The 13,007-nt window shown below is 37.2% G+C and overlaps 1 protein-coding gene across 1 annotated transcript; it reads left to right on the top strand.

Annotated features, from left to right (window-relative positions):
• The first annotated feature begins 820 nt into the window (after positions 1–820).
• Positions 821–11,909, top strand: LOC140239280 (ATPase family AAA domain-containing protein 3-B-like). Its single transcript, XM_072319152.1, has 13 exons — positions 821–893; positions 2,111–2,272; positions 3,076–3,145; positions 3,637–3,802; positions 4,187–4,256; positions 4,682–4,894; positions 5,373–5,498; positions 6,220–6,344; positions 7,497–7,548; positions 8,285–8,355; positions 8,904–9,071; positions 10,807–10,915; positions 11,381–11,909. The coding sequence occupies exons 1-13, from the start codon at positions 849–851 to the stop codon at positions 11,534–11,536; spliced, it is 1,533 nt and encodes a 510-aa protein (XP_072175253.1). The 5' UTR covers positions 821–848; the 3' UTR covers positions 11,537–11,909.
• The last annotated feature ends 1,098 nt before the right edge of the window (positions 11,910–13,007 follow it).

Raw genomic sequence — 13,007 nt, 5'->3', positions numbered from 1 at the left:
GTCAAAGGTCAAAAGGTCAAGTAGAAATATTAAAACTTCTTTTTTTTCTCTGTACCTTGGAAAATTGTTCAAGGTATCTTCATGGAACATAGTATATACATGTACTGACTGGAAGTGATTATCTAGAGAATGTAGGGTTCATGGGGTCAAAGGTCAGGGGTCAAAGGTCAAGTGCAACACTTCAAAATTTTACTATTACCCTCATATTTATGCAATGCCAGCAGGGTTATTTTTTTTACACTTGGTGTATGCATGTGTAACCTAATAGAAATTCTCTGGAAAGTTTTTTTTTCTCTTTTTGCCTCAAAGGTCAAAAGGTCAAAGATCAATTGAAAGTGCTGAACTAACTTTTTCCTCCATATCTCGGAAATGGCTCAAGTTACCTTGAAACTTAGTACATATTATGCATGTTCTACCTGAAAGTAATTATCTCATGAATTTTAGGGTCAAGGGCCAGATGAAAATGGTAACAATTTACTATTTAATTCAGAAATTGCACTTTTTCTCCACACCTCTACCTTGAAAATTACTCAATGCCTAAAGGTATGAATGGTTCAAAGTCAAGTTAAAGTCCTTAAATCCCTAGATACATGCTCTCTTATTCATCCAATTAAACCTACGTCATGGAAGGTGAACATTCAACACATTTGTGACAAACTTGTCATTCCAGTATTTTGCCAGTTTTGTGAAAATGTAATCACACATTGTCCACATGTACATATCTAGACCTATTGGGAAAATCATGCATTATGGCGGAGGCATACCAGTCGCCAAAGCGACATTTCTAGTTCACTTGTATTTTAATTCACACTGTAGCAAATGCGAAAGGAGCTCTTGATCTTGCGAAGATGCAGGAGCAGACCAAGCAGATGGAACATCAAGTGAAAGTAAAGGTGAGGTTCTGGTAGTTAACCCTTTGAGAGCCAACTGGCACAGAAAGCCCCATACTATTATGCACAGTGTCCAAAGTCCTTGGCACATGAAGGGGTACTTAATCTTAGCTTGTCTTCCAAGGAGGTACCAGACAGAGTGTACACATACTTGCCAACTAATAAGATTTTATCAGATTCAGTAACATTTTTTACATTAAAAATAGCAAAATAAGATTTTCTGTCAGAGAAATAAGATTTTGAACAAATATTTAGATATATACCTTTTATGTGCATTTTCTGAAGATTTGACTGAAAGTAAGATTTTTAACTTCGGTTTGCATATGAAATAAGATTTTTGCAATCCACGAGTAAGATATTTCATCTTGAAATGTTGGCAGGTATGTGTACATACGTAGGTGACATTTTCAGCAGTGTTTACCTAAATTAAGGGCTAGCTGCTACTGTGATTGTTGTTACAGACATCATGAGACGCCAGAGAAAGGTGAGTTAGGGGTTTGCAGCAATGCAGTTCACATGAAGCTACTTTCTACCACTCATGCTGGTCATAGAAGAGACGAAAACCAGATTTTGAGTGCATGATCTACCCTGAAGACCTAGGATTGTTTTCCATGTTTGTATTCTTACCTGCAGGATCCACTTTTCATGTGCACAATCGATATGATGCCTGACATGAATGTGTGGATGTTTTGAACCTCTGCTATCTGGATAATTTTCCCCTCTCATATTGGAGATCATAAGAGTTGAGTCTGCTACATCCCTAAACAAATGTGTTCTTTGTATTACCTACTGATTTCAAAGGACCAGTGCCAAAAGTTGCCAATTTAGGGTTTGAGAGAGACAGGAAAAACAAAACAAACAAATGCCTGAAAACTCATGTCAGAGTGGAAAGATGTAGTGTGCTCCTACTAGAAATGGGTGAAATGAAAATAACAATTTAGCAGAAATTAGGCTTAACATGTTTCTCAACTGAATGAGAGGCAACTGAAACGTATGTATATGTACAATTTTAGATAGAAAATTGACAAGCTGTTAGATTTCAAATGGCTTACGTATGGTGTGAATTAGATCTTAACATATGAAATGGGACATGACATCATTTAGCATTGATTTTAAAGCAATAATAAGAGCTTTAGTACTGCAGTGTCTATCTGTGGAACCATTCACAAATATTTTCTATATGACTCTTCCAACCTCTCCCTCCCCTTCCTCTCTAATAGGAGTATGAGGGAGCAGTGGAGCAGATGAAGATTGAGCAGACCAAAGTCCAGCAGGATGAGAAGAGGAAGACCCTGGCCCAGGAGACCCAGGAGCATCAGAGGAGAGCCCAGTACCAGGACCAGCTGGCCAGGAAACGCTACGACGACCAGCTCTCCCAGCAGGTCTGTTGACAGTTTAGAGAACCATCCACTGTGACTTCATGCTGGAAGAAATTTAATGGTGTTGATTATTGTCAAGATGATGATAATGTTGATGTAGGCAGTGACAATGATACTAACAATCATTATGCAGCATGACAGCCCCATTCTAACCCTTCTTCTACCAAGCTGCATGCATGGGGCTGCTCCCAGCTGATACATTTGATATGATATGATTGATTGGTATCATTTTGTATGCTCACATTCTATTACACTTTTCTAAGTGTTCAGTCATAGGTAGTGATAGCCTTCTTGTCTTGAATTCAGCTGTAAAGTTACAGTATTAATGATACCAATTATTCACACATTTCTATACCAAAAATGTGTCTGGGAAAGCCATTTTTGTCTCCCTCAGTAAATGCTTTTATGATCCTGCCAGGATATTTGGAAACCCTTTTGGTTTTTTAATGCATGGCTGTAGCAGCTTTTTGAGCCATGCTTGAAAAAGGTGGAGTATCTGTGTTTTCCATTATCATCAGTGACTTGGTGTGATATTATTTTTCAGAAATTATCATAAACCATTAACTGCAACTGACCAATGTTGGCATATATCTCTTACCTAAACTGGCATCCTGAGACATTTTATGAGATCAGGGGATTGTGTATCAATTACTATCATTTCTTTCGTGACATGTATTTAGCTTTCTGGGGATTATGCTTTCCATGCTGTGGACACTCGACTGATTTGGAAGTTCACAGAATAGGGGCCTATGTCTGTGAGTTTGACAGAGGTTTATTGTTTCTTTGTTCAATTTCAAATTTTTCAGAAACGAATGAATGAGGAAAACCTGGCAAAGCAAGAAGACTCTGTGAAAAAGCAGGAGGCCATGAGGAAATGTGAGTACCAACTGGTGTATGATGATTATCTAATGACCCATGATGCTTAATTCAAGCACAGTATTCCTGATACACATTTATCATAGGTTTGAGGAATCATCTCTGTATTACTCTGTGTCCTTTCTGAGTCCTTGGTGTCAAAGGTCAGTGCCAGTGGAAATAAACATGTTCAAATGCCTCTCTTTATTTTACAGGCTCACAATTAAGGCACAATTCAGGTGAAATGGCTGATAAAATGCTAGTTTGATAGGATTAAGAGTGTGTAGTCACATGCTGTGCATGGTGTGCTGTAGCTGGAGGATTATTGTTTTCTTTATGTACAGTGTGAAATGTTTAATTTAAATGTATGTACCTTGTGTGCATAGATCCATGTGTTTGTGTTTATATCTTTATTGAATTAAATGGTAAGATTAATTATTTGTGCATTCAATCATGCAGTGATTGCACCTGCTTTATTAGAGTTGTTTTGGGATTCCTCTTTTTCCCTCCAGCTACTATGGAATATGAATCAGAGCTGAGACTGAAGAATGACATGAAAAAGATTGAGGCAGAGCTGAGGGGCAAGGCTCAAGTCGAGAGAGAAAACAGAGATATCCGTAAGGAGCAGATCAGACTGGAGGCTGCAGAGTACAGGGAAACAGTCCTCCAATCCATCAAGTGAGACCACAGTATTTTAACCTGTTCAGCTCTTATATCTGATTACATGCTTCTTTCGGAAACTGGTGGGAATTTGACCTTCTTGTTTTTTTAATAGATGAGATTCCACACTTGTCAACTCTAAGGTCATAACTTTGCTAGATGTATACCATACATACATTTTGTATATGGATATAAGTGCAGTCAGGGATTGTTATCACATGTTAATACTGGTATGTATTACCGGTAAACTGAAATGCAGTTCATGCCAACGTAAAATGTGCCATAGGATTGTGTGTGTGATTAATTTAGTTATTGCAATGTAGTAATATCAGCTGAAGAAAGATGAGAACCAGGTACAAATGTAATAACTTAATTTTCAACTGTTGTGTTCCTTCTGAACAGGACTGCTGGAAATATACTTGGTGAAGGTTTCAGAAGCTTTGTATCTGACTGGGATCGTGTCACTGCAACGGTAATGTAATGTTTATTGGCATGATGGCTCTCACTTTGCTTTAGTAGAATGTAAATGTATTAGTGTGTCTCAAAGGTGTGCATGTATTATCAAATAAATGAATGCCAGACACATTGGGTAAACAGATAAATACCACAGAGGAATTAAATTCTGATTACTGTTGGCCAAAAGACAAGTCCTTAAACTCTAATCTTATCAAAAGTATGAAATATCCCACAGGATTTATTTTGAAAATATTCAGTACTTTTATATGATTTTTTTTTTTTTTTTTTAAATGATGCCTCTTCACTGACTATTGGTTTTACATCTTTGCTAATTTTTAAGCTTATTATTTGTGTCAGGATAAATATTTGCAGCTGAAGTGCAGTAAAAAGGATAAGAGAGAAGTGTATGTTCTAAGTGCAATTGTTGTTTACATCATATAGGCTGCAGGAGTGACCTTATTAGCACTGGGTGTGTACTCTGCCAAGATGGGAACCGGGGTGGCAGCAAGGTACATTGAGGCTAGGTTAGGCAAGCCTTCCCTGGTCAGAGAGACATCAAGGCTAACACCGATTGAGGCTGTGCGGCATCCTATCCAAGTGGCCAAACGCCTGTTCAACAACCCAAAGGATGCCCTAGCTGGTGTGGTTTTAGAGGTGAGTGATAAGATGCTTCGCTGGCATACAAGTTAAACTGGTAGAGTGAATGAAAACTGCAGAGTTACTGTGTTGTTGTTTTGGTTTTAATGGTGTGTATCACTGTATGTCAGTATTGTCTCTAGTCTTTTGATCGACTTTCCCCTTTTTGTTTCTGCAGTTTCCATTTGCATTATATGTCAATGCACTGATATCCAAGGTATGACATATTTTCTGTGTGTTAGTTATATCTTCTTTTGGTGTAGTGTTATCTCTGTCTCAGATGATTTTGATCCCAAGTTGAGGAGGTACAAAATAGTCATTCCAAAATGCTGCAGTGTATCTGCCCTTCAATTTGATATCACAACTCAATGTTGCCTTGGAGTCTGCATTTAGAGATGAACATTATATGTTCACCAAACTAAGCAGTTTATCTAATTGTGGGCATGGTCTCAAATTGATACTCTTTGTCCCTGTTTCGGCAACGTCCTCTTTACAGCCCAAGCTGGAAGAGCGTCTACGAGAGATTGCCATCTCTACGAGGAACACCAAAGCTAACAAGGGAATGTACAGGAACATTCTCATGCATGGCCCTCCAGGCACAGGCAAGACCTTGTTTGCTAAGGTAAGTGGCATTGGATTCAGTTGAAACATCCTCCCTTTTCTTTCCCTTGAGTAAGAGTGAGATGATGTTGTAATTATCATACAAATGAAGCTACACATGCCTTTTTGCCATTTGCTTGTATTCAATAAGCACTTTGATCTCTTATTGTATTTATGGTAGGTCTTTGTTTTCCATGTGGTGGAATATCTTGTCTTGGAGTCATTTCGAAGCTTGTTGAGCTCTGCCAAACATGCCATCCACTTCCACTGGTAAATCAGTGGAATTCACTGCATCCTTCTCACATTCTCACATTCAGTCCCTTTGTTCATTTGTTTTAGGTCTGATACAAAGGCAGTGGTTAAATCTTTTTATGTTAGATGAAATCCCACTGAAGCACAATATTAATTCATCAAATGGGAGAAACAATCTGTATTTTGGTATACTTCTTGGCATTACAGTTCATTTGTTTTATGATGGTGTCATGATCATTTGTAATTCAAATGTTGATGATATCCTTTCAAGAATGTTTTTATTAGTGTGTATATGGATTAGCATTGTTTCAGCATTTTAGTTTTCCATACTTCTCAGCCTCTGTCAGACAATAGATGACAGCTCTGTTTTACTTTATGCATGTTTTTTTTTTTTGTGTGTGTGTGTGTGTGTGTGTGTGTGTGTGTGTGTGTGTGGGTATGTCAATAATTTTGTACATGTTTTTAATGCAACTGTATGGTTTATTTCCCAGAAACTGGCCATGCATTCTGGAATGGACTATGCCATTATGACTGGGGGTGATGTAGCACCAATGGGCAAGGAGGGAGTTAGTTCCATACATAAACTGTTTGACTGGGCCTCAACAAGTAGAAGAGGGTGAGTATAAATGTGCAAGATGAAAATTTAGCATTTATGATATAAAACTGACAGCCGGGAATTCAAAACAGAAAGGATAGTACCCATTCTTAACATGGCTAATGACATTGACCTGACTTGCATTTAAGAAGGCTATTTTGTATTTTACAACTTAACATAATGATGTGGCAGTATTTACATGTCCACTTTAATATTAAGATCTTTCTTTATTACTTTGTCGTTGTTTTTTGTACAAAGTGTAAGTAAGTAGTAGTTGTAAAATTTAATGTTGACTATGCCCAGTATTGTACTTGTAGAACCTTGCTACTGTACATGACTCATAATTTGCAGTGGCTTTATACTTTCAAATTTTTAGAGTTGCATGGTATTTCTGAGATGAACAGCATGCATAAGTACCCCCCAGTACATGATTGTTATGTGTATAGATATTACCAACAATGGTACATGATGCACAATATGTCTTCTGTCATGTACAATTAATGTTCTTTTCTTGCAGCCAAATAACAGAGTTTCATTTACCTGCTCCCTTCAGTGAATTTACATATAGGCAGAAATGCCCTTAGTTGTTGCTAGGTAGGGCAAGCGTATAGCAAGCTTTGTGGTTGATGGGGCAACTTTTCAAAACTGTTCACAGAATATAAGTACATCACCAAAATAGACTATTGGTAGTGAGAAACAATAACCGTCTTACTAGTCCCATGTTTTGAGAATTTGGGAGTCAAAAGGGGCCTGAGCTTTTGATCCTAGCAGAATCTTTGTGAGAGGCAAAATGACAAACTGGCAGGGGAAGCAATCACATATAAGAATTTAAGAATTTTGTATGCAAGATATATGGTGGATACAGTGTATAAGGGTCTTATCTCATTCACTTGGTATGTCATGCATGCAAGCAATTTGATATTGATGTGAAACAGTTATACCCTCTGATTTCCCAAGTATATTTGAGTGGACTTTTATTTACTCTGAAAAAAGATAAAAAAAGATTAAACAAATATAAATGAGCTTACCTACACTACTTTAATGTATTAAACCCAAATAAAGTGAATCCAAGGTAGAGGATAGCTTGTGTGCATATGAACATATTGCAAACATGAAAACATGCAAGTGAGTAAATGTGCAAATGCATTTCATTTTTATTCCTTGATTTTGCAGGTTATTACTCTTTTGTGATGAAGCAGATGCATTTCTCAGGAGAAGAAACACTGTAAGTCACTATCTGACCAATTTTTGGTGTCTTTCAGAAAACATATGCCAGTGAAATGGGAATTTATCAGGCTATTTTGTCTGTTTTTGTATAGTTTTCCATGACGTGCTATGGAATATATCCACTGTCACCTTCATTTTGGTGATATTGATAATTCATACATCTATTCTTGAGTGATAACTACAAGAAGATTTAGATGAATGAATTCACATTGTGTATTTTGTTCAGTAACATTTGTGTGTCCACAGAAATAAAGTTATATGCCTGTTTGAGACAGGATTGTGAAACACTGAGATTCAGAGCCAAAGGTGATACAGTGTACATTTAGAGGATGAAAGTAGGCAGAATACTGGGGCTGGAAAAAAAAAATCAAATAGTGAGGGATTAACATGTCATACAAATATGTTTAATTCTGAGGATAGAAGATAACACAGAGGGACATATCAAACATCTCTCTCTCTGTCACTTTGCTGTAATGTTTGTATACATGTCTCATGCTTGCTATGATAATGAATAATGTAGTAGCTCATCTTTACTGCTTAAAAACATATCTTAAGATTGTCCCAGATAAAAAAAAAAAGAAACAAGTAGAAATTACAATTGTTACCAGAGAAGACAAATTGAGCACACATGAGGACATCCAGTAGATTATAATCTCCCTGTAGATTTAGTATTTTGTCTTTTCATGAAAGTCATGTAATGTCGGATTTTTTTATTTCTTTTTTACTGCTTACAGGAAATTATCAGTGAGGATCTTCGCAGCACTCTAAATGCCTTCCTGTACCGCACAGGTGAACAGTCCAACAAGTAAGTCAGCATTCGGTGTGTAACATGCACACACTCGGTATGTTAATGATAACCTATAACATAAATCTATGTCAAATAGAATATGAAATATTAAAATGATAAAATATTATACATTTATGTATACTACAATGTCCATATAGGTCAGTACACAAAGTCACAGTGGGTATTATATTTGCTATTTTGTTCATGGCAATGAATATATATAGAAGAATTGTGTGTACTTGTAGTATTGTGGTGTATATGTAATGTTGGGCACTGAAAGTATCTTGTAGAGTGGTTACTGCATGGAACCTGTGTATAACAATTATGATGACTACATTTTGCGTTTCCCATAAGCAGTTGCTGTAGATAGATTCGACTATATATGAGCCATCAATATATATTTTGATCATATACATTTGCACCTGATCGACAGATTGCCTTTCATTGACATAAATATTCAAAGTGCATTTTATGTTCAAGGAAGAGCTTGTTTTGTTTGTTTGTTGTTTGCTGTTTTGTTTTCTGTATGATCTATAAAACACCACATTTGATTTGTTTGGAAATAGGTTCATGCTCGTGCTCGCCAGCAACCAGCCCGAGCAATTTGACTGGGCCATCAATGACCGTCTGGATGAGATGGTAGAGTTTGACCTGCCTGGTGCTGAGGAGAGAGAGAGAATGGTCAGACTGTACTTTGACAAATATGTCATCCAACCAGCATCGCAGGGCAGGAGGTAGGTGGCAATCTAGTTTCATCCTCACAGGTGGGGGTCTGCAGTTGTATTCCTGGAGCTCATTGACTGAATAATATTTATGGAGATATTTTTGCTCATCTGAACAACATCAAAGTTTCCCACTGGGACTACATGCTTTCAATGAGAGAGTATCCATATGATCATGTACCCGCAGTCTTCTCACCGTGTCACTGTCTACTCCAAAATACACTCTCAAGAGGCATGCTTTTAAGCTTTCTGCAACAAAGATGGACAGTTTGTCTTCCCCTGTTTAAGTGTACACTTAAGACCACAATTATTATTTTTATGCCTCCGCCATGAAGTGGTGCCGGAGGCATTATGTATTCGGGTTGTCCGTCCGTCCGTCCTTCCGTCCGTCCGTAATGAATTTTGTGGACAAGGTAACTATCAAAACCTGTTGAGGTATCCTAATGAAACTTGGCATGTATGTGTATTAGGGGGTGAAGTTGTGCCTATCAACTTTTGGGTGCACATGCTCAAGGTCAAGGTCAAAAGGTCAAGTCAAACACATAAAATTTCACTATTTCCACCATATCTATTGAATGCCTGAAGATATTTTCTTGAAACTTAGTGTATACATGTATTACCCAATTAAGATTCTCTGATGAAAGTTTGGGTCATGAGGTCAAAGGTCAAAAGGTCAGGGTCAAATACATAAAATTTCACTATTTCCACCATATCTATTGAATGCCTGAAGATATTTTCTTGAAACTTAGTGTATACATGTATTACCCAATTAAGATTCTCTGGTGAAAGTTTGGGTCATGAGGTCAAAGGTCAAAGGTCAAAAGGTCAAGTAAAAATATTAAAACTTCTTTTTTTTTCTCCATACCTTGGAAAATTGTCCAAGGTATCTTCATGGAACATAGTATATACATATACTGACTAGAAGTGATTATCTAGAGAATGTAGGGTTGATGGGGTCAACCGTCAGGGGTCAAAGGTCAAGTGCAACACTTCAAAATTTTGCTATTTCCCTCCTATCATGCAATGCCAGCAGGGTTATTTTTTTTTTACACTTGGTGTATGCATACATGTGTAACCTAATTGAAATTCTCTGGAAAGTTTTTTTTTCTTCTTTTTTTGCCTCAAAGGTCAAAAGGTCAAAGATCAAGTGAAAGTGCTGAACTAACTTTTTCCTCCATATCTCGGAAGTGGCTCAAGTTATCTTGAAACTTAGTACATATTATGCATGTTCTACCTGAAAGTGATTATCTTATGAATTTTAGGGTCAAGGGCCAGATGAAAATGGTAACAATTTACTATTCAATTCAGAAATTGCACTTTTTCTCCACACCTGTACCTTGAAAATTACTCAATGCCTAAATGTATGAATGGGTCAAAGTCGAGTTAAAGTCCTTAAATCCCTAGATACATGCTCTCCTATTCATCCAAGTAAACCTAGGTCAAGGAAGGTGAACATTCAACACATTTGTGACAAACTTGTCATTTCAATATTTTGCCAATTTTGTGAAAATGTAATCACACATTGTCCACATGTACTATCTACACCTATTGGGAAAATCATGCATTATGGCGGAGGCATACCAGTCGCCAAAGCGACATTTCTAGTTATTTAATGTTACAGATACCCTTTATAGCAATGATGTATTCAGTAGTATTCATTCATAAGTCTGTTAGAGCCAAGTAAGTGAGTAAGAGACAAAAAGATGAAATAAAGTAAATGAAAATTGATATTTCTCTCCCTTTTCAGGCGATTGAAGGTTGGCCAGTTTGACTTCAATGAGAAGTGTAGCCAGATAGCAGAGATGACAGAAGGTCTGTCAGGGCGTGAGATCGCCAAGCTGGGGGTGGCCTGGCAGGTGGGTACCTCCTCAAATCCTTTAGCAACTGTAGAAATGAAAATTTTTGCAATGTGGAAGTGCCTGAATGTTTTTTTGCTTCTCATATGTAATAATATACCAAATCTTGTTTTTGCGGAATTAAAACATGCTAAATTCATTTTATCCTGGCCGATCGTGATAAATCACTCACATGAAAACTTCCACATGCACGGTATCACATTGACAAAGTCAGTGATGGGAGTATTTCTATGGACTTTGATTGCTTTGATGGGAAATGTGAAATTTGAATGTGTATTTGTTGAAGCACAAAAATAGAATTAGATGGCCAGCTCTCTGGGCAAAAAATCACAACATCAGATCCACAAAGATGCAATGAGGGAAATGAGGATTTGACTTACGGAGATCTTACTGTATACGCCAAATGTTTTGCATGACCTTTATTTTCACAAATTGAACAATTTTGCTTCTTTGTTTTACCTTTAGGCCAGCGCCTTTGCCTCCGAAGATGGCATCCTCACCAGCGAGATGATCGATGCTCGTGTCTCGGACGCTGTCAAGCAGCACCGGCAGAAACTTGACTGGCACAAGACGGAGGAGGAGAGATACGAAAAGTTGGAGAAGCTCCACAATGTTAAATGATTGCTAATTGGACAGAGGGTTTAGATAGAATGGAATCGTTCAGTTTATAATGTGAGGTCTTCCCTCCCTTGCTCTCTACTTGCCTAAGGGGCTTTGGGACAGTGGGAGTAATTCAAGGGTTTAATACCCACACAACATTATTGGAAACCTTTTCAAGAAATTGCGCCAGATGATGCTGCTTTTTTGCAATTACCTCAAGGAAGAGAGAATTTGGCATGCGCGTGAAAATGTAGCTTAGATATTCATCTAAGGGCAGAAAGGCATGAAACTTGATACGGAACTGATGCAATGATTCTTTTACTATCTCCTACAGATATATGTCTGTTCAGTATATTTTTGAGTGCTCATGGTGTCAGATAATTCTTCCCTTCATATATATATATATATATATATATATATATATTCTTTTTTACTTTTGTGCACTTCCCGGCAGCCTGTAATGTATGGAAACGAGTTGTGGTTGAGACCTGCAATGACACAAAAATATCAAACAATTTTTCTTTAAATTTGTGGTTCAGGCGACTCCCATTAGAGCGAAGTTCTCAGGAATGGCAGGTTTCTTTCTTTGTATCAAAGTTTTGTTATGTCGGAACAAATAAAGTGATAATAGAGATAATAATTTTGGGCCCTGAATCTTAGTTGTATCTGAAATTTCATTATAACCGTGTGCATTATACAGTATGTCCCCCAAAAAAATTACAATCGGATTTTTTTGCGTTGATAACACCCAATATGATTAAACCATCTAAATGCTACTTTAGGGTCTTAAGATATAACATCTTAGCTCTATTTTGCAGAAAACCCCATTCAGTTTGGTTAAGTGGTCACAGAGAAATGTGGATTGTTGTAAAGCATGTCATGAGTCTGATTCTTCCAAGTTTAGCACTTGGATGCTCTTGGAACTGCATATTAATGTGTAAACACAATAGACAGAACTTGGAGGGAAGGGATTCCTGACATGCTCTACAAAAATCCTCATTTCTCTTTGACCACTGGAGCAAATTGAATGGGGTTTTCTGTAAGATGTGGGCAATGAGTTATAGTTTCATACCCTGAAATTGTGTTTGGATTGATTCACTATTCTTAAAGTTATCGTTGCAGAGGGTACCGTTGTAATTTATTTGGGACATACGGTAATGGGAGTGCATTATTTGTAATTAATACCATGTTATCAAAGGTGCCCAGAGCATTGGTTCATTCAGAATGGCCGTCCATTGGATTTATTGTTATGTTTTAATCACATTTTGTGTTAGTGTAGCATAAAATCGGACAATCCACCGGAAGAAAAATTTAGAAATTATCAAAAATTGTTTGGAAGGTATGGAATCTGTCTATGGTCAGTATTAAGAGCTGAAATTCCATATTTTATGCATTAGTAATTGACATCGGTATGTAACATGGTGCAGTATGTGAAGAAGAACAGGAGATTGATTAGTAGATTTTTTTTTTTTTGGACAATGCATATATAGGC

The sequence above is a fragment of the Diadema setosum genome, chromosome 15 (genome assembly GCF_964275005.1).
Source record: "Diadema setosum chromosome 15, eeDiaSeto1, whole genome shotgun sequence".
Lineage (NCBI taxonomy): Eukaryota > Metazoa > Echinodermata > Echinoidea > Diadematoida > Diadematidae > Diadema > Diadema setosum.
This window is presented reverse-complemented; position numbering and strand designations above follow the sequence as displayed.

Excerpts from the sequence above, each read along its gene's own strand:
- LOC140239280 (XM_072319152.1), top strand. The coding sequence starts at position 849 with ATGCAGGAGCAGACCAAGCAGATGGAACATCAAGTGAAAGTAAAG. Across the intron at positions 3,803-4,186 it reads ACAGTCCTCCAATCCATCAA|GACTGCTGGAAATATACTTG; the intron begins GTGAGACCACAG and ends CCTTCTGAACAG. Across the intron at positions 10,916-11,380 it reads AGCTGGGGGTGGCCTGGCAG|GCCAGCGCCTTTGCCTCCGA; the intron begins GTGGGTACCTCC and ends TTTTACCTTTAG.